Source organism: Eptatretus burgeri, chromosome 4 (assembly GCF_056783735.1).
Source record: "Eptatretus burgeri isolate ZD-2024b chromosome 4, Ebu_testis_v1, whole genome shotgun sequence".
Classification (NCBI taxonomy): Eukaryota; Metazoa; Chordata; class Myxini; order Myxiniformes; family Myxinidae; genus Eptatretus; species Eptatretus burgeri.
The window spans coordinates 49,199,363-49,222,344 of record NC_140964.1 but is presented as its reverse complement, the minus strand read 5'-3'; the positions used below and the strand labels follow the sequence as shown (position 1 = coordinate 49,222,344).

Sequence of the window (22,982 nt, the reverse complement as noted above, 5' to 3'; positions counted from 1 at the left end):
CTTGGGGGCCCTCGAGGTGCTGAATGAGGAGTCGGAGCCGTTGGGATTACGGATTTCTTGGGTCAAAACTAAGATCCAGGCTTTCGGTGACATCTTGGATGCTGCTGTCCTGTCTGTGTCTGTTTGTGGTGAGGATGTTGAGGTCGTGGAGAGATTCACTTACCTTGGCAGTGATATTCATGTCTCCGCAGGTTGTGAGCCGGAGGTCAATAGACGTCTGGGTCGGGCCTGGGGAGTCATGGATTCACTGGATCATGGGGTGTGGCGCTGCCGGTACCTGTGCGGGAGGACGAAAGTCTGAGTCTTCAGGTCCTTGGTACTTCCAGTCTTGCTCTATGGGTGCGAGACTTGGACTTTGACCAAGGATCTGAGACGGAGACTTAATTCCTTTGGTACCAGGTCTCTTCGGAGAATCCTTGGCTATCGCTGGTCGGATTTTGTGTCCAACGAGCGGTTGCTGAGAGAGACTCGGATGAGATTTGTTACCTGCATAGTCCGTGAGCGTCAGCTGCGGCTGTATGGACATGTGGCTCGTTTTCCTGACGCTGATCCTGCTCACCAGATTCTCTCAGCGAGGGAGTCTCATGAGTGGAGGAGGCCAGTGGGCCGACCACGTGCCTCATTGTTGCAGCAGGTTGACCATCATCTCAAGGAGATGGGGATGGGCCTGGCATCTACCTGGGGGATGGCCAGACGGAGGCCCCTGGAGTACCGGCGGAAAGTGGACGCAGCGACGCGCTGTTCTGGCACATGCTCCCATACCTGACCTGACCTCTTCTTTTCCCCTTCTGAATGGGTAGCTCACTGTGTCACATCCACACAACACATATGTGCACAGAAGTGTAGCTGCGACATCAAGAGGATTTTCTGGTACTTCTTGCTCAACACTTCTACCAGCTCATGAATAGGTAGGTATTGATTCTGCCGTTGTATCCAGAGTTCTTGCAATGTGTTCAAGCAGCAGAAGTGATATATACACAGCATAATTATGTCTGTATCTGTTGCATGCACAACAGCTCGATGGTGATCAAGATATTCCACACAATACGCAAGATGAGCAATAATCCTTGTGTCTGCCTCTTCATGTTCTTCACAAGGTAAGTCCAGAACTGAACTTGATGCTGATGTGATGGAAAGAGTGTGACCTTTGTTTTCCATCATACTACCAAGAATGATGGTCACTCCATCCGGAATAGCTTCAGGACTCTCACAAAGGGAAGTGCCAATGAAGTTCTGAAGATTTCCTTTATTTCTTGGATTCTTCATGAATAAATTCCAGTCCGGAATTTCTAGACTCTTGGATGGTGAGAATTGTCTTGCCTGGTCTGTCTGGTTTCTCCTCTGCTGCTCATCACCCTTCAAAGTATGGGTATCATCAAAATCATACTGATCACCAATGATGTTGACACAGTTGCACATTTCAGGTTTCAACTGCAGGATACACCTGCTTGCGAAGATACAGCTGGGGAAGTTCACCAAATGTTTTCGCACCCATTTTTTGGTATTTATTTACAAATGCCATTGTGTCTACCAGATAAACTGTGTATAGGTCACTCTGTGGTAATGATGGCAGCTGTAAAACAACATCCTGCTCAGCTTCAGCAATTAGCACTGCCACGAAATCAGACTCGTTGCCTTTGCGCATTACAACCCCCTGTGCTAAGCGTGGATCAACCTCAAACAGGGATGATGGATAGTCTGTCCACTCATGGGAAAATGCAATCTGTCTTGTGACTGGGTCGGCATCTCGATAGAAACACAGCACACGTGTAGTTGCAGTCTCATCTTGATAGATCCTGATTAAACTCTGTTTCCTTGATGGTTTTGATTTCTTCTGTGAGGAGAAAGTTACCAGCTTCAGTGGTTCAATCTTAATAGAGACCACCTCTTCTGCTTTCATAATGGCTTCCATGCCCTTAGCTTGAGCATGGACCAAGTCTTTTGAAGCAGCCTTCTCACTAGTTGCTCTATTGAGCAGAACCACTTGGTTGTTACACTGGAATGGGTTTATCATCTGCTGGCATATCACTTTCTTGATCTCCTCAACATGCATATGTTCTTCTGTTGCCTGCTTCTGTGTTTCTCCATGATGAGTAGATTCCTGTTGGCCTAGATTAGCCATAGACTTTATGTTCTCTGATACAGCTGTGAGAAATGGTGCTGTTTTCACATATTTATCTCGAGCAGCTGGTGCCTGAGATATGCGTTTGAACAGAGATGTCTTCCCTTCATTGTTGTATGTCTGCTCCAGGGCCATGTCACTCCAAACACCATTGAATTTTCCTTTGGAAGAGTGAACTGTGAAGTACCCAACCTGGATCCAGCAAACCTTAACCGAACTGTGTTCAATAGAGTAAGAGGATTTTGGGGGTAGGGGTAACTTTGGTTGACAAAAATGTTAATTTTCTCTTTAAAAATTGATAGAACTCAATCAAATTTGCTGTTTTAATTAGCCATGGATACCATGTTCATATCACATTAAGAGAAATTAGTATTCTAATGCAGCATCTGCCTATGATAAGAAAAGTTCTAAAGGCCATCTTCAAAAAACGTTATTTTTAAGGCATTTTTCACAAAATTATGTACTTTTACGAGGTTTACTTTCACAAAGGCAATTTTTTTTTGTCATTTTACAATGCACTGATTGAATTCTTACATTTAGTTCACATTTATTTTTCATGAATGTGATTTTTTAATTTTTTTAGAAATTTTATTGACAATTGCTGTTTTATCAAATTTTTCAAATCTTCCTCAAACAAAAACGGCCGCCAAAATTTTTCGCAAGAGCTTATGAATTGCCAACATTGGTTTTCATGAACTGCAAACATATATCTAAACATCCTGGGGGTGTAAAATTTTATAGCAGAGGCTGTAAGGTCCAACCCTAAAACAGCCTCGTACACAGGTTGGCTCCCGGACTATGATGTTCCTATATAAATAGGTTTATCCATTTCAATACTCTCTTTTTTCAAATGAATAGCACAAAAGTTCTCTGAAAACACCTCCGCTCGCTCAAAACTTCATCTATTAATTAACTTTGAAGCCTGTTTCCATGATGTAGCAAGTCTTATGTTTTGTCGATTCCTAACATTTTCCATCGTCTTTCCAAACACAGCATTATTAATTAATTTATAAAAGTCCTTCTCAAAATCTGTTTTTGCTTCTGTTCTCCTTTTTGTATTAAAATCAATATACTGCTTTAACCAATGACTTTGTTTAAATTTCAAAATCCTATGAATTTTCCTCACTCTCAACCCAGCAGATAAATATGATCTCAAGTTCCTTTGATGCAAAACATAACTTTCTTTATCATTTAATGTAGTAAGTAGTTTTTCTGTAGATTTACCTGTTATATAAAATAACTGTTGGTAATCAATTAACCATTCTTTTCTTGGACTTTCTTTATCAGGGGCATAAGGCAGGTCTTTATGTTTGTTATGAAGTTTTCTGGATATTTTAAATCAACCTCAAAATAATATCCAACTTCAGCTTCATCCAATTCTTTTTGAGAGGAGACAACAATGTCTTGTAAAACTTTTTCATAATGTTTTTCTTTAACCCATTTAAGTTTTACAGAAGGTAAAGATTGAGACATAGCCCACCCATACAAATTGTTAGCATCAAAATACATCAGGTAAGAGTTATCCTCATTCTTATTATAATCAGGAAGATATTTGTTATTTGCTTTAGCATATCTCTTGGAATATACTTGAGATATTCCTCCTCTTTTAGCCTTCTCTATCATTAAAAGCATATCTACTGTATATCACTGATTAATTCCAAATTCTGTTTTGTCATTTTTAACATAGCACTCCAAGCCAAACCCGGGGCTGTGTTATAGTGAGCGGAGTCTAATCCATAAGAATTTTTTATTATGACAGACTGTTCTAAAAGTTTCAAACACATCAGCCAATAACAATACATCAGTTTTAAGATACAAATCATGATATTCTCCAAGATTCTTTATATTCAACTTCTCCCAAACCTTTTTAGCTTGTGTATAATCTCTATCGGAAATATGAGTTTTATTCAACTTGCTATAGAAACTTTCCCTTGAAGGAAGTTGTGTTTCTTTAAACTTCTCAAATGAATCCATGTAGTCATACGGATATATTCCCTTTTGTGATAAGAGATCAATCTCTTCTTGATTTGAGAAATGTGATTTAAGATTCAGAAAGTTTTTAATATTTGATGCTAAGTTGGATAATGGACTTGCCATAAACTTGTATGTGTCAAGAAATCTGATATGGGTTATGGGGGATGTATGAATTGTTTTTGTGAATGAGATGTATTTTTGATGTGCTAGGAATGGCAGAAATATCTCCATTTTTTCATTTGAAAGTTCATTTATATGTAGATGTTTCATAGTGAGCGTTGTGAAGAAAGACAGGAATAAAGTTTGAAGGCTTGCAATTAAGATTACAACGGGAATGAGCTGGACCTCTATATTTACCAGTCAGATGACAGTGATCCCGAACCTTGACCTCTCCCTCAATTTTCTCCTCAGAAATACGACAGATACTGTTCTTTCTAAATCCCTTTTTCTCTCCCTTTGTTAATGACATTGGTTTATAGTTTTTTTTACCATTATTTCTCTTTGTCTTATACAGTCTTTTTCCAATCGTCTTACAAACTCCTCTGAGGCATCTTCTCCGATATAAAGTTCGAACTTGTTGTATTCATCACCAACAGATGATTTGATATGATAACAGAAACCACAAGGAGTATGTTTTTGATATTTATTTGTGTATGATTTATTTGGATTTGGAGAAACAGTATCTATCTTTTCAAGGATAATTTCAAAATCAGCATATATCAAAACGGATGTTAAATAGATTTGTTAAAATCTTTGAATGATATGTTTGAACCTGCTTTTGGTAAATTAATTAAGGTTGATTTATGATTACTACAATATTTTGAATGTTGATTTAATCGTTCTTATGTATGAAAGGAGTTGAGACATCTCTTACAAGGATACGTTTTACATTTTCTCTTGTATAGTTGTGATTTGGTTAATGTTGAAAATTTTTTGATGAAAGCATAATGTGATTTTTCCTTTGAAGTAAAGTAGAGAAGGTCAATGTGTGTTTCATCATTTTTATCGTTGTTTGAAATTTTTAATATCTGAACTTTGTTTGTATCCGTTAATGCATATACATTAACAGATAGATTATTCATTTTCTCAAATTTAGGAATATCTCTCAATGACATTGGAAACTTTAAATCTTTAACATTTAATGTATTCTCGTATTTCTTATAATGTTCAACCCTTTCAGGTTTCTATTGTGGAGGATATAAGTGAGCAAGAACAGACCATAGAAAACATTTATTATCTTTGTTTTGAATATTACCAACTGCTTTCTTAAGTTTTATCTCTTTTGGTAAATCAATATTGTAATGTACTGAAGTGGGAGATGCTTAGCAGGCAGACACGAGCGGGAGGACAGTCGAGCCGGGCTGTGTTGTACAAGTGCGAGCGCGGGCGTACTCTGCCCGGCGGCTCCCCTTTATTCCGTATTCGGCACACTCACGAGCCGGGCGACTCCAGTATTACTACGACGCCTCAGGCGGCGCGCACACCTTATATCCCTTGCCGATACACTGACCACCACGACCACTCCTCCCATCATCACGCCCATCATGCATCATCACCATGCCCTTCCCCATAGGCCTGCAGACTCCACCACAAATATAAGAAGAAGCTTGAAGAGGATCTGATTCTTAGATGTGTATATCTAAAAAGATTATTTTTGGAAGAGCAAATCCACTACCTACTACAGTGTTATCAACATCTTGTTCTTGTCTCTGGAGTTCATCGTAAACATCATATCTTACAAAATCCTGAAATGATGAGATAAAGTGAGGTTTTGTCCTCATATATGGAGTAGTTTCATCACCTTCTCTTACCATATTCAATTTTACTCCGATATACAACGTAAAAGTTTTCATTTCACTTAATGTGTTTTTAATTATAGTTTCAGTACTTTGTTCAACCATATCAACAGCTTCAATGATTGAAGATGGTCCAGGGTCTTGAAAGTGAAACAATCTTATTTTTATAAGTCCTTTAAATTCCTCAAGCTGTGTTTTCAATGGAGAATTTAGTGGCACCTTCCCTTTCTTCATTGTTCTTGTGTTTGCATGATTGAAAGTGTTTATTATAATTATTTAAAAGAATATCATTATCACATCCATCACAATATTTTGTTTCTTGGACAAGTGGAGATATTTGTCTGAAAAGGTTGAATGTGTATTTGTTGGTTTGAAGGTGTTTTTTATAACATGTATATTCATGATTACAAACGTCACAGTACATTGTATTATATTCACTATATTTATATAACAAAACTTTGCTTAAAATAAATTTTCTTGATGAAAATTCCGTTTAATTTACAGGTGAATCTGTGCTTAAAACCATTTTATCCTCCAACTTTTTTCACTTAATAAATACAATATATCAAGACACAAAAGACAAGTTTCAATCAATCTCTTCATTTATAAAAGATACTGAGAAATATGTCGAGGATGTAAAATTGAATAAAGATAAATATAACTATTGGATGAAAACAATTATGGTGAATAATATGAGTTCTTCAATTTCCTTCAGTGGAAGGGCTTTTAGTATATCTGGAAGTACATCAATTAAAGTAGCTCAAACAAAAGTTTCTCTTCTTCTGGCAATATATTCAAAACTCGAAAAAGCAATGAAACAAGAAAAAGTATCAAAAAAGAAAAACCTCATTGATGAAGCACTTTTTTCAACAACCATAAATATGTAAATTCTGATGAAATAAACGATGTTAATATATCAGGTGAAATGACATTTCATTCAATAGTAGTTAAAGACCATTTTTAAATTACCTTAAATATAAAAAATGGTGTCGTTGAATCTGTTAATGAAAAAAAGTATATAGATACAGATGGTAATGTTTTTTTCTATTAATTAAATATGAGTCATTATTCAACTTTAGATTTTGAAGATTATGAGAGTGATGATGGTATCTCTGTTGGAACAGAAGACAGTTATGATACTGAGAGATTGTGTTCAAATGATAGTTATGAAAGTAGTGTTATAGATGATTGTGAAAGCACCAATGAAAGTACCGAAGATGATACCGAAGAAGAATTTCATTTGAAGTAAAGTTTCACTTTATAAATACGAATAGTTTACTAGATTTTGAGCCTCTTGAATTTCCTGATTCTCCACATGACAAATTTGAGAATTGTCCTGCGTGTGAAAGACGGGGATTAAACACAGAGTCAAAAGCCAATAAACAATGGATATTCTGTGATTATCTTCTCATTACTGATAATAAAAAATGTAAAAAAGAATATAATTCTTTGAGATTTACACCAAAAATGAATTACTTTACAAGATTGATTCGAGAAATGAATGTAAAGTATGAGAGTGATAACACACCTTTCCTTACAAGAGAAGAGATTGAACAAATGACGACCATGTTTCATGGATTGATGATTTATATTAACGATAGTCATTTTCAGGGAAATATCAACACAAGATATTGTATAAATAAAATAATGGAATATCTTGAAATTAAACCTGAACTTAAGATAAAACATAGAGTTTCTAAAAAAGGCAAAAAAAATTAAATAACCTGTTTTCCGAATATATAAATGAATTATTTTTTACCCATTTGGGAAAATAAGATAAAATTTAACAACCATAAAAATCTTCCAAGTTCATGAAGATGCCTCATAGTTGGTTCAAGCAGATGTGGAAAAACCTGCTTACTTTTAAAGATGCTCCTTACTTGCAACTTTTTAGATTATGATAATTTAATAATTTTCACAAAGTCAAGTTTTCAACCTGAGTCTCAACTACTCTCACTAGGTTTTAATGCTGGTCTTCAAAAAGAAGATATAATCGGTTTATTTAAACTTCAAAGCAAACTAAATGATTACAACATTGAAGATATAATACAACTATTTTGTGACACACAGAGATATAAAAATAAATCAAAGCCAATAACTTGTATTCTTAGTGATAATATGGATGATATACCTTCTCCCCAAGATTTGGATAAATAAAAAAGAACCTCGTTATCTTTGATGATTGTGTTAATGAGAGAAACCAAATGGTAATGGATAGCTACTACACAAGAGGGAGACATTGTTCTTGTAATTATATTTATCTTCATCAATCATACTTTCAACTCCCTCATCGCTCAATAAGAAACAATGCTAATACTTTTATTTTATTCAAGTTAAATTCAATAGATAAAAACAATTTTTGGAGAGACAATTGTTCTACATTATGTAGTAAAAATGGAATTTGAGGATTATATGAAGCACACGACTGAAAAATATAAATATGTTGTGAAACAAGATGAGATATTAAGGGATATATTTTTATTTTATAAACAATTCCATATATAAATGGCAACAACAGTAATACCTTGACATACGAGTTTAATTTGTTCTGTGACTGAGCTCGTAACTAGGTTTGCTCGTATATCAAAATAATTTTCCCAATTGAAATTAATTAAAATACCATTAATCAGTTCCAGCCCCCCAAAAAACACCCTAATTTCTTTGTTACATAGTTTTAAAAATGAGAACTGTATTTATAAATAATAAATACAAATCATAATACAAAGATAATAAAATAGAATATAAATAAATAAACTGGTTTTATAAAGTGTATTTACCTTGGAGATGAGACGACTTCAGCTTACGGAAGATTCTGGTGGAGGTGGCGGTGGAGGTGGCGGCAGTGGTGGAGGTGGTGGTGGAGGAGATAGGCGGAGGAGATTTGAAGGTCTCATCACACTTTATCGCAAAACGTAATTGATTCAATTAAAAAAAAAAAATTATTCACTTTATCGCTAAACTTAATTGCTACAATTTTTTTTTCATTTGTTTTTTCTCTTCACTTATCGCTAAACTTAAATGCTACATTATTTGGCAAAATAACTGCACCAATGAAAAAACAAGAGCGAAACACAACGCAGATTACTACGGTACGACCCTACTCAACGAGATAACCAAGAGAACTGAACGAGTGAGCGGCGGGAGATGCGTGAAAAAGCGGGAGATGCGGGTATTCGCTTGCTTCGCTGCGCGCGTCTCAAAGCTTGCTCCACTTGTAACTCGGATCTAGACTCGTAACACAAAGCAAAAAATCGACTGAGCAACGGCTCGTAACTCGGAGTACTCGTAAGTTAGTGCATTCGTATGCCAAGGTATTACTGTATTATTATAAATATTGTGCGTAAATCTGCTTCTGGGAAAAACTTTCATAAATGAAGGTTCTTGAATAGTACAAATGAAAATATTGTAAATTTACAAAAAAAGCACCATGTTATTCGTATTGTATCTTCAACAACCAGAGCAATGCGACCAGGAGAAGTAGACGGTGAAGATTACTACTATATTTCAGTAGAGGAACATATGCGATTGAGGAATGAAGATCAAATATTTGAGGAGGTTTCTCTTGGTACAACAAAATATTCACATTGTAAGAGTGAGTTAAAGAAACTAAAATCTGGTGATCTTGGGATATTAGAAACAAATCCAGAAGGAATGAGACAAATTATTAAACATCTGAGAGGGGTGAAGATTTTATCATTCGGTTTTGATGTTGATGAAAAAATTCAATTCAAACGTATGAAAGCAGAGATACAAGTATTAGTGAAGAAGAAATTACAACTCGTATTAATGTTAATAAAGAAAGCCTGGTGTTGGCGCAGTGGTTAGGGCAGCAGCTTGGGATCCAAAAGGTCCTGAGTTCAAGCCCCGTTGGGCCACTGAATTAATTCACCAGGGGGTTGACTCAGCCTGTCATCCTTCCGAGGTCGGCGAAATGAGTACCAGTGTACTGGGCCGGTGTATACCCCGGTTAAAATAGGTGTACCATATCCCTGTGTCGTAAGAGGCGACCAGGGTTGCGTCAGGAAGGGCATCCGGCGTAAAACATGTGCCAAATCACTATGCGGATCATATGGATGATCCGCTGTGGCGACCCCTAACGGGAGCAGCCGAAAGAAGAAGAAGAAGAAGATTAATGTTAATAAAGAATTTGATGAAATATTTAAAGAAAAGGATTTATTTGAACACATCTACTTTAATGAAGAAGAAAAGGAAAATTTCCCTGTTGACCTTTATAATTTTATTTTATTCTCAATCTCAATAAATAACTGCTCAATAAGTGAATATTTTCCAATAAATAAATGGATGTGAAAGAAAGAGCAAGAAGATTTGAGGAACATGAAGAATTGGTTTCAAAAGTTGTAAAACAACAGGAAGACATAAAGAAGAAACGCAGACAGAAACTAACGGATGAAGAAGCATTTGAAAGAAAACAAGAGAAATTTTTTAAACCACTTTTAAAAACTTCCCAAGAAAAAATTATAGATGCTTCCACAGTTCCCACAATAGAATATACTCCTAAAACCACCAAATTAATAAAGATTTCAGTCAAATGATGGAGGAAGAATTGGAGCATATAGGAGAATTAGAATATGATGATGAAGGATTATTTCAACAACTGGAAGAGATTAATCAACCCCCTGATTATATTGTTAAAGCTCTTAAAAACAATGAATATTCAGCAGATTCAAAAACCAAAGCAGGACTCATTCCAACAGAACAACCAGCAATATTTCATCTTGTTCAAGAAAAGGGATTGATATTTAATGATGAATTAAGGTTCTTGAGTTCTGCTCAACCCCCTATTAAACCAACTCCAAGATAAATGTTTCTTCCAACAAAAGATGGAAAACAAGGTTCAACTGTGAGTGATGAATCAAAGTATTTTGATAAACCATTGGATATGAAAAATAAGGATGATAGAATATATATTGATCTACTGGACTCTCTTAATTATAGGGTTAGTCCATCTGGTAAAATTAGGAAGAATGAGAAGGAGAAACAAATTATTCAGGCTTTAAGTAGGCTTGGTTCAGATATTGGTTTTCTTCCAAATGACCGATCACAATTAGTTAATAGATTGTTATTGCTGTAAGGTAGTAATAAGGCTGGAAATAATTGTTTTAATGAAGCATCAGCCATTTTAGACCACTTGATGAACATGAAAATAATTAATAAATGTCAATACAAAGACTTTTATATCCCATATTAAATAAGATGAGAAGCACAATCTTTAGTTTTAATTTCACAAGTGACCACGCATCTTCATTCCCATACCCACGACAACTTGACGCAACAAAATAATATGAGGTGTCTTTATTGTCCATGGAAACTTATAATACCTTGTTTAATATCACCAAGAAAAATGACAAGTTTAGTTATAATCAGGGAAGTGGATACAAAATGATAACAGTTTCACCCGGAGCATATGAGATTTCTCAAATATCTTCCGAAATTGCTTGCCTTATGAAAGAACAGGGTGATGAACCAAAAAATATTGTTATAGATATTCAAAACCATACTTCAAAATCAACGATTAAACTTAAATAAACTGCAAGGTTGATTTCACAATTGATAATTCATTTCGAGAGTTATTGGGTTTCTTCTCAAAAAAGATTGAAACTAATGGAACATTTTACAGTGATAATGTCATTCAAACATCCTGAGGCATAAATTCGATATTCATTCACTGTGATTTGATTGATGGTGCTAAAAATGATGGAATAAGAAAAAATACAATATTTTCATTCAGTGCAATGTCAACCCCAATTGGTTCTAAATTCAATATGGAACTCAAAAATCTGCTTTATTGACCTGTATCAGGAAAAACCATATACAGAGTAAATTTTAGGATAACCAACAAAGATAATCGCATGATTTATTTTAATGGAGAAATTATATCCATCAGAATTCACCCACGTGATGTTTTCCAATAAATAAATACGATGGTTATTGTGAGGAAACATGAGTTGGGAAAATATAAAATAATTACAGGGGATGGGATGTTCCTTTCCCCATAGTACAAAGGTGAAGGTATGTATCTTGGTTGAGGATACTATAAACCTAAGAGACAAAGGGGTGTAGGACATCAATTTAGAGAAGATGGGATAATTGACACTCTAATGGGTGTATGTTCAACTATTCTTAAACATAAAGACCTAATTGGTTCAACTGCTTCTGCTGTGGGAAATGTAGCAGGTGCTATAAAGAATATAAAAGATGCCCAAAAGGAATCTCATAAATTGCAAGCAATATAAGAAATTAAGAAAGGCAAAACTCAGTTGTCTCCCCAAGAATGACAGAAAATAATTCAAATACTTGGGTCAGGGTTTCAAGTTTTAACATCTTTTTGTCCAAAATAAATACAAGTATGGAAGCAATTGATAGTATCTATGATTTGAATGATACCATTGTCATCTCAAACTCTACTAAAAAAGAAGCCGACTTCAAGGAAAATGCCATAACTGGAACAGACTGGAATACAAATGGAACAAAAAGTTTTGAAATAAATAATCAACAAACTTATTTGAATCTCGCCAAAAGTTTCTTGTTGTGTAAATTTACATTCACTAAGGCTGCGAATACCACAAACGCTACACTCGGAAATTATTTCTTCTGGAAAATGTTTGATTGTGTTCGTTTGTATATTGGAACACAAGAAGTTGAAGCAATTGATTTTGTCTCTGCTCCATCTGAAATGATGAAATTTACACTATATTTATTTAGTGTTGGAATGGGAAAGGGAGCTGTCAAAGGTTTTATTCCTGATATGGCAATGGGAACAAACACAGACCCTGGATATAGTTAAGGAAAAGGAATGTATAATGATGATACAAAACAGGTAATAGTTTTACTGTGGCAGTTCCTCTTAAAGGTATATTTGGATTTTGTGATTATGATAAAGTTCTGTATGGTCTTAAATTTAGATTTCAACTGCAAAGGAACAATAATGAAAATAGATTGCTTTTTGGTGTGGCTAATACTTTTGCTGCTCAGAATAAATTTCTAATTGATGAAATTAGTTGGTATATCAGTGAATATACTCCTAATCTTAAAACAGAAGAGATGTTGAATAGAAGACTTAACTTAACCCTGCAGTTCTGAATCATCCTCCAGTGACCATCAACGAGGACATGGTCAATCTCCTTTGCCACACCACCAGCGTTGGAATACCAGGTCCAGCGATGAGCTTGTGGGTGCTGAAACCATGAACCAGCCACCCTAATCCATGACTTCTTGCAATGTCAAGGAACTTAGTGCTATCCTGGTTCATAGTTCCTGACCTATGGGGACAACACATGTCTCATAACCATCCCTATCAGTTCCAGTCGATGCATTGAAATCCCCCAAGACTAGAAGTGTATCTCGCTGGGGCACTGATCAACCACAGACTCGAGCATGGCGTAGAATACATCCTTCACGGTGAGATCACTCGCCTCAGTCGGAGCATAGACAGAGACCAGGGAAATGACACCTAAGGAGTGAAGAATCCTTTCTCATAATACGCTCGTTGACCGGTGTTACCTCAATTATCATTGGGGTCAGCTTATTGGACACAGCTACAGCAACTCCTTGGGTATGGTAACCATCAGAGCGACCAGACCAATAGTAGGTGTAACCACCCACCATTATCTCGCCGCAATCCGGTCTCCGAACCTCAGAGAGTGCTGCAATACCGATGTCCAAACGCTTGAGCTCAGACGATAACAGAGACAGGTGATCATCCTCTCTTAGGGATAGGACATTCCAGGCACCCACCCGAAGGGACCACCTCAGGTTAACCCAAGGAGACCGCCGTCTGGTGGACGACACCTCAGCACCACTCCGACACACTCTCCCGCAATCTGACCCAGGAATGTTACCCCATGGTTTCCCTCCTATCATCAAAGATTGGGGGTCCCGAAGGCTTTGCCCCAATCTCGTCATCCGGTGAGCTGCCCTGCGAAGGGAAGCTGCACAGGAGGTACTCCCACGGAGTGGATACTGCTACTGATAAGAGTAATGCATTGAGTGATAATGCTAAGGTGAAACAACTTCGCGTTTCTCTGGATGGAACATTTTATCCACGAGATAGATTGGAAATTAATTGGGAAAAAAACGATTATGCTGAAGCATACAAGTCTTACCAAAACGTGTGTGAAAGCAATGGAAATAAAGAACCCACTTTGGATATGATAGCATTTAAAAGTCTGTTTTCAATCTATGTGATTGTCCTGAGTGCTCAACAGGAAACTATAAGGTCTAATCGAGTGGATACTTCCCTATATAGTGAAAGCGGAGAGGGTGAAGAAGTTGATTTATATTGTTTGCTTTTGGAAGAAACAGAATTACAGATTAATACAGATAATGGTGTTATGATTCGTCTCATAATTTTTTTCGATAAAAAATGAGTTGTAAAGTACCAACTGGGGTATATGTTAATCAAATCAATCTTCATAAACTATCATCTTGTATTCAAAATTAAAAGCCTTGTATCATTAACGTTAATACACTTCAGAGAAAAGGAGCAGTAAGAATTGATGTTTTGCTCACTAGAGAACAGGTGAAAATCTTGAACGATACTGGCTCACTTAGAATTAAAATGTCAAAACCAATGTTGAAGAAATATTCAAGAAGAGAGGTGAGTGGAGGATTTCTCCCATTTCTAATTCCTTTATTTGCTGGTTTAAGTGTAGCTGGAGCATTGACGGGTGGTATTTCAGCAGCGGTGAAAACTGCCAAGGAAAGGAAGACTCAACTCCGGGCTCAAAAAGAATTGGAAAGACATAACAAAGAGTTGGAGAAACAAATTAGTGGAAGTGGTGTAATTGTAGATTTTGCTGAAAAACTTGAAAGTCTGCCTGATAAAGCGAGATTGTTAGTTGGAGATATGCTTTCTTCCATCACACAAACAGGTGTAAAACTAACTAAAAGGGGTAATGGATTATATCTTTCAAATAAAAAATGAGCATTGATGAGTGGTTTCAAGAATTTGGAAAGAATACAACATCAAATTTAGAACTTATCAAATATTGTAAGAAATTAAAAATTCATAATGTGTTTATTTGTATGAGAGATTAATTAACAAATGTGTCCCAACATACGAAGGATATTATTATGAACTTATAAGATAATAATGGGAACGGTTCTCATTTGGTTTGTATTTTTAATAGGCAAGACAAATATTATTTTGATAGTTATGGTCTTCCACCACCCGTTGAAGTCATAAAATTCTTAGAGAATGGTGTTTATCAAACATTTCAAGTCCAAGAATTAAATTCCAAGTGTTGTGGTCAATTATGTCTATATGTGTTATTTCAACTCAACAAAAATAAATTTTTTAATGACATTATTGTTATTCTTATATCAATGACTTATATTGGTAAAGATGGTTCTATCCTTGGTGTATCCCAATAACTGGATATTGATTTATCAAATTATTACACAAAGGCACAGGCTGAACGACAGAAATAGAGTAGAGCAAAAAATATTCATATGAAAAATGTTTATAAATTAATAAATTATCTAAGCCCGATTGATGCAGATGACTTGATGAGATTAAGTAATTTATCACAATATATACCCTTAAATAAAACGGCACGTTTTGTTAAAGGAGTAGAATTTACAACCACAACACCTGGTTCAACAAACCATACACCTTTTCTTATTATATTCACTTACCTGCTTAGTATTGAATTTTATAAAGAAGGAAGTATAGTTAATATGAGAATAGAGAAATGGAGGTATAATATGTGTGATTTAGGATATAATTGGTCTTTTTCATTAAACATAGAAGACCTACACGATTTTTATCAATCTTGTAAAGAAGAAGATTATCCTCTTGGTAAGAATCAGGAAATATGTGGAAGAATATCATCCACTATTAGCAAGCAACAAATACACTATTTCGGGAATAGGAAATTATATTTGACAAAGAAGGAAGGAAATTGGATAATTATACAAAGTCGAGGAATACAAACTGATTTAACAACAGGAAGATGGGGTGGTATTACGTGTCATCATATTAATCTGTCATATATTTCTGATACATAAATGACAGCAAGAAGGCTTCAATAAAATTATAATTTTTGCATTCATGGATACCTACAAGAAAAGGGTGTTAGATTTTACATTCCTTATGAATTGGAACATAGACACGGGCATTTTTCAATTAAGAACTGGCCTTATACTGATATAAAAAACCCACAAATAGAGATTTGATTGAAATATTAATAAAAATGAACTTCTCAAGGCGATGAAAAATAAAACTCTTTTAGAAATCATCAACAAATCTTATTGGTTTCCTATTAAGAGAAAAATAATTGTGGATTCAAGAGTATCGCACAATCCAGATGAATATATGTATGATATTCTATGGGGACAAAGTGGTTCAAGGAAAGTGAGGGATGAGGAGGGAGTTGAAGAAACTGAAACAAGAGAGAAGGAGGAGAGGGAGGAGAGGGAGAAGAGAGAGAAGGAGGAGAGGGAGGAAAGTGAGAGAATAAATAAATATAAAAATATGGAAACCAGTGAGATTATAAAAAGATCAAATGTATTACAGAAAATAAAACAATCTCAATGCACCGAGGAGGAAAACAAAGAATTGGCAAGTCTATTGGAAATATGTGTGTGTAGACTATTAACATCAATTTCAGGGAGAAAATTTAAACGAGAAAGTGGAGATAAAGAAGAGAAAGAAGACAAGATTATATTATTGATGATGTTGGTGTAATTGACTTTGATTAAAGTTTTACATTTTTTTCTTTAAATAAATGGAGGAGAGAGTGAAGACATTTCTAAAGATTATTCATGTTTTAAAACTAAGTTTCAAATGTGCATGTTGGAAACTAAAAAGTTTTTTGCACTCTGTAGGAATTTTTCACATTAATAAATGAGTTATTGTCTCAAATGTAAAAAGAAAACCGAGAGTAAAAATATCTCGTATGTTAAAAGTAAAAATAATCGGGTTATACAAAAAGGTACATGTTTGGTTTGTGGCTCAAAAAAGAGTGAATTCATCACCAAACACAAACAAGGGGGAGATATACAAAAGTTTTTATCAGGAAGTAAATTTACAACAACTGGAATACCAGGGGAACTGGAATACACACACACAAACACACAAACGCACACACGCACACACGCACACACACACACACACAGAGAGAGACAGAGACAGAGAGAGAGAGAGAGAGAGAGAGAGAGAGAGAGAGAGAGAGAGAGAGAGAGAGAGAGAGAGAGAGAGAGAGAGAGAGAGAGAGAGAGAGAGAGAGAGAGAGAGAGAGAGAGAGAGAGAGAGAGAGAGAGAGAGAGAGACAGAGAGAGAGAGACAGAGAGAGAGAGACAGAGACAGACAGACAGAGAGAGAGAGACAGAGAGAGAGAGACAGAGAGAGAGAGAGAGACAGACAGACAGACAGACAGACAGACAGACAGACAGACAGACAGACAGAGAGAGAGAGAGAGAGAGAGAGAGAGAGAGAGAGAGAGAGAGAGAGAGAGAGATAGAGATAGAGATAGAGATAGAGATAGAGATAGAGATAGAGATAGAGATAGATGATTTCTCCCCTTTGACTCGACTTATTCAAGGTCAGAGGACGTGAGAGGACTTTTTTCCAGCCAACAAAAATGTCATTCAATTCTCTTCTGAACGATTGAATGTCTTTTACGAAGTCATTCATTTTTTGCCATTCCTCATGATATTCAAAGGATTCAGTTTCCAGCTCAGTTATCAATGATGTTCTTATTGGGGACAACCTGTTAGAAAAAAAAACATGCAATAATTATTGGTTGTATAGTGATTTATTTCTGTATAAAACAACAAATAATGAATTGGTTTGAGGATCTCACCTCTCATCTTGTGAAAATGATTGATCCGCAAGGTCGGAGGAATCATCTGCACAATCCATTCTCAAAACAAAACATATGAAGTTCGCTTTGGCAATAAATAGCCCAAGTTGATGACATCATAGGAGATTACACAACAATGGGTTTTTCAGGGTGTGTCTCAAAGGAAATGACTTCGGGCTTTTTTTGGCTTGGTTCGGGTGCGAGGGCTGAAATAGAGATTTCTCGTTTCTTTTATATATAACTTACATTTATATATCTTATTTTGCTTGCTTTTAGCTAAACTTTGTTCTATTAGTGTTCTGATGATTTAAGATATAACCATGAGAGACATGGGCACAGAATACTTCCTCATTTTCACAGCACAACTGTGCTCTTAAAGGCACTTCCCAATTAAATTAAATTAAAGGCACATTACCGAAGGAGGGAGAGTGAACTTCCCTTTCTTTCGTGCTTGAAGAGATTAAGTGAATATACTCGATGGAAATGAATGTTAAAAGAAAATTAAATGAGTCTCAATTTTACATTTGCTTGTATGGGAGGGAAGGGGATAGGTGGGGACAAAATGAGTCTCCTATTTTGTGCTTTTGGGGCTTGGGTCAGAAAGTTTTCCCCTTTTTCCCATTCATTTGAATGGGCATCCCAGAAACCTCATTTATCATCTACAATGACTCATTATGATGGGGGTGTTTTCACATTGTGTATTATTGGGTGCATGTCAGGGGCTGCACTTGAGGCCACCAGGGGCTGCCAGTGGTTCACAGGATGAAGAACAATGACTACTACCACAACTACAAATCGTAATACGATACTACTTTAATTACTACATTTATTCCCACCTTCTAGTGTGGTTGGCAGGAGAAAGTTTTTGGCCCAAGTATTTCCTTTGATATTCTTTTGAAGCTGACCAGGTCTGATGTTCTCCTGAATGTGATTTTGACAACAATTTGTAATTTGTTCCATGTGCTGGCGATAATTCACCTACTCTTTGCGAAAGACACCATGGGATTTTCAATGTCCACCAGTAATGCGAGCAGAAAGGACACCCAGCTGAACGCCCATTCAAGGGACAGCATACTTTGTGATGAATGGAGCGACCTGTTAAACTCCAATTGGATAGTTTAAAGTCGGCCCAGAAATTTCACCCAGACTATAAACAACTCACAGGTAAACGTATTCACTACCTCCATGCCATTTTGTTGGACAGTGCATACGATTAAACGTAATCAGAAATTGAGAGGATGGCTAGAGAGATTGTGGTAGCTGTAGAAGACTACATGAGATGGTGATGAACTGCAACCTTTGCATCTGGAGGAGAACATAAGAAAAGCGGAACAAAGAAAGGTAGGACTTTGGAGGATTGACAATGAGCTGGATGGAGTTCACTGGATAAACAAGTGCATCCTGGAAGGATTGAGGAGGTGCAGAGGGTGCGGGTGGGGAGCATAGACTGATTATGTGCAAGGTAGGAAAAGTGTTGAGGTAAGGGGGGGGTTTGGGTCAGCGAGTGTATAAAACTTCAGGAGTGCATATGGGAGATACCATGTGAGGTGATGGTGAGATTGAGGGTGAGGTTAGTTACATGCAGTATTGCATTTCCATGCTACTTATTTCACAAATTGAATGTGTGTATAGCAAGATTATAAATGGATGTTTGATGCTTTGAAAATGGTTGACCCTTTACATCCAAACTATTGTATCCCTTTCTCCATCAAAATGTCTTTCCTTTCTGTGATTAATCCTGCCGCACTCCCTTAACACTCCCTCTTCTCTCTCTCTCTCTCTCTCTCTCTCTCTCTCTCTCTCTCTCTCTCTCTCTCTCTCTCTCTCTCTCTCTCTCTCTCTCTCTCTCACTCTCACACTCTCTCTCTCTCTCTCACTCTCACTCTCACTCTCACTCTCACTCTCACTCTCTCACTCTCTCACTCTCTCTCTCTCTCTCTCTCTCTCTCTCTCTCTCTCTCTCTCTCTCTCTCTATCTCTCTCTCTCTATCTTTCTCTCCCTCCCTCTCCCTCTCCTCTCTCTCTCTCTCTCTCTCTCTCTCTCTCTCTCTCTCTCTCTCTCTCTCTCTCTCTCTCTCTCTCTCTCTCTCTCTCTCTCTCTCTCTCTCTCTCTCTCTCTCTCTCTCTCTCACTCTCTCACTCTCTCACTCTCTTTCCCTTGCCAATTTCTATTTTTTTCTCCATTTATTTCTCACACTATTCACTTCCTTGCATCCCAAGCTCATTTGCCTTTCAGTGTGTATGAAACATTTTTTGAACATTGTGCTCTAACCAGAATGCTATTGTCATGTTCAGTGTGGTGTATTTCTTCGTGGTTCGAAAAATCTGGATGAAAAGCAAGATGACGGCAAACAATCAACGTGGTAAATACTTTGTACCATACAGCTGCATCATACCTAAGTTATATGTTTGATAAGAGAACAGAATATGACAACTCGGTACTTTAAATGTCATGTTCCTTGCGGGCAGTGTGGCTGTGAGTTTGTAAATCCTTTTCAGATCAAACTGGTGGACGAACCGTTTTCCTCCATCGTGGCTCCATTCCTCGAGCAAGGGTCAAAGCCGTGAAGTACAGCCTGCTTATTGTACTTGGTAAGCCATGTATGATATCCATTTGTTTGTGTGACATGCAGTCACCAAGGGTCAAAATAGCAAATATGTTTGTGTCCTTACGGGCTGTCCTTTATACAGAGATTGAGGCTCATGGAGGAGTTAAATGATAGAAGGTGGAAGATTGACAGACCGATGGAGTCGCAAAGGGGAACAAGCAGATACAAAGAAAGTTAGAGAGATGTTAGGGTTAGGGGGTTATAGACAGTATAAATAATTTTGGTTCGGATGTTATCGTAGACATGGTTGTGAAACTGTCTTTAAATTTGAAGTCCTGGAGGAAAGAACATGAGACAACAGACACATCGTTAGTTCCACAGAAGAAAGAAAAGTGTGATGTGTGAATGAGGATTGAGCATCCAACTTAGACTTGGGGACAGGTAATCTGCAGGTAAGATGGGTTCCTGGAAGGAAGTTGGGAATATCCTTTTGAAAAATAGTTTATTTAAACTTCCAGTTGAACGATTAATCAAACCTCTGCAATTTATTTAGGTCTATTCTCGGATTATTTAAAACATCCATGTGATGCTTTTAAAGATTGCATCTATGCATGCATGATTTCACCTGTACGCATGCCAGCAGGTTACACCTCTGTGGCTTCTAAGGCTGAAGCAATAATAAATTATGCATCATTCATGGAGTGGTTTGCCAAGTGGCAAGGATTCACGCAATCAGTATACGTTTATAAGATTTAATGCTCTACAGCCAAAACTCTGGTATTCATATTTGTCTTGGTAACATTTTGGGCTTCAATGTAAACAGTGGCTCAGGTGTTAAGATATTCACTTCTCTCGCCTCCCAACAGGACAAATTTCTTCGGGAAGCATTCTGGAACTCGTGTCCACACTTCTGTTGCCTCTTCCTCTTTATTCCACCTTGTGGATAGTTCTACGATTAAATAGTTCACGTAACTCTCAGCAATGTCACATTTTTGCCTCCAGTACTTGTCTGGCTATGATGCGATGTTAAGGTTTTGTTGAAAATATTTGTCATTTAACGAATTGGATGATTACCGAATCATTTTTGTGTTTCAAATCGTTACCTTGCTGTCCTCTTCATGAGCAACTAAGCAGGGATACCTGGTGCTGTTCTAATTTTGTTGGCATTTTGAAGGAATTAAATTTTGTTGTTTTTTCTACTTTTTTGTGGTGGCCTAAAACACTTCCCTACACCCAATAAGGAATGAGGTTGGGGATCATTTAATATTACCTTTCACATAACTACAATGGCCTAGGCACACCCCTTCCCCACCCACTTCCCAATCCAACTATTTTTTCAAATTTTATTTTTTGCCTAAAACACTCCACGACACTCACTGATGAACCTCTGAAAGTTTATCGAGAAAAATGGCAACACACACAAACAGATGCACAAATGGCTGTCTTGTAGTATAGACGAGCAGAGGTACCCGCCGTTGCTGCGCTGGGTAACGCCAGGTCCCTCCTCCCACCCCTTCCCCTCCTACCTCCCACCAATTCCCCTCCCTCCTCCCACCCCTGCCTCTGCCTCCTCACACCCTTTCCCCTCCCTCCTCCCAACAATCCCCCTCCCTAATACCACCCCTTCCCCTGCCTCCTCCCACCCCACCCCTTCCCCTACCTTCAGATTCCCACCCCACCCCTTCCATTCCTTTTGGAATCGCACCCCTTCCCCTCCCTTTGGAATCCAACCCCACCCCTCCCTTCAGATTCCCACCCCACCCCTTCCACTCCTTTCAGACTCCCACCCCACCCCTTCTCCTCCCTTCAGACTTCCACCCCACCCCTGCTTCTGCCTCCTCCTATCCCTTCCACTCCCTCCTCCCACCTCATCCCACCCAACCCCTCCATTCGGATTGCAACCCCACCCCTTCCGCTCCACTTCCTCTCACCCACCCCCTCCCACTGGACTCCCACCCCACCCTTTTCCCTCCCTCCTCCCATCCCTTCCCTTGCTTCCTCTCATCCCACCCCATCCCCTGCCAACTCCCACCCACCCACCCTCCCTCCTCTTCCTCAGTGCAGTTTATTGAAAGTCTGGCTATCTGAACAATAGGTGCCATGTACCCCCCCCCCCCAATCCCCTCCCCCTGCCACCTCCCAACAAGTCTGTGTTTGAGCACGATATCCCCCCAACGAGCCGTGACCCAATGAGCATGCAGTACAATAAAGATGGGAGCCGATGCGCAGACTCGTACTAATATGTTTATCACTACAGATCTAAGCAATTTACAATTATGAAACTTGTTCATATCATTAATAGATGGATATATTTTCTACCCTTTGAATTCCATCCACAGATGATATTTTCAGTACTTTTCCTGCATTCGCTGATTGAATTCAGCAGATGCTGGATGGCTTTGTGCTGTAATTCAGCACATCGAGAGAGAGACAGACAGACAGACAGACAGACAGACAGACAGACAGACAGACAGACAGACAGACAGACAGACAGACAGACACACAGACACACACACACACAGACATGAAATAATGAAAATAATAATAATAATCTACATTTCCACGAAAAATTGAGTTATGTTCATTTGGATGTGCGGATCCGAAAATCAGGAACAATATACAGGGCCTTCAGAAAGTATTCAAACCTCTTAACTTCACATTTTGTTGTGTTCCAGCCTGAATTTAAAATGGATTAAATTGAGATTTTTTTTGTCAC

The 22,982-nt window shown here is 37.5% G+C and overlaps 1 protein-coding gene across 1 annotated transcript in view; it reads left to right on the top strand.

Annotated features, from left to right (window-relative positions):
• Positions 1 to 22,982, top strand: part of NPSR1 (neuropeptide S receptor 1) — an 82,481-nt gene that overhangs the window by 49,468 nt on the left and 10,031 nt on the right. Inside the window, exons 7-9 of the mRNA XM_085876534.1 lie at positions 20,013 to 20,080; positions 20,217 to 20,309; positions 21,133 to 21,234. Of these exons, the coding sequence (XP_085732660.1) occupies positions 20,013 to 20,080; positions 20,217 to 20,309; positions 21,133 to 21,234 (263 nt within the window). The remainder of the gene's footprint in view (positions 1 to 20,012; positions 20,081 to 20,216; positions 20,310 to 21,132; positions 21,235 to 22,982) is intronic.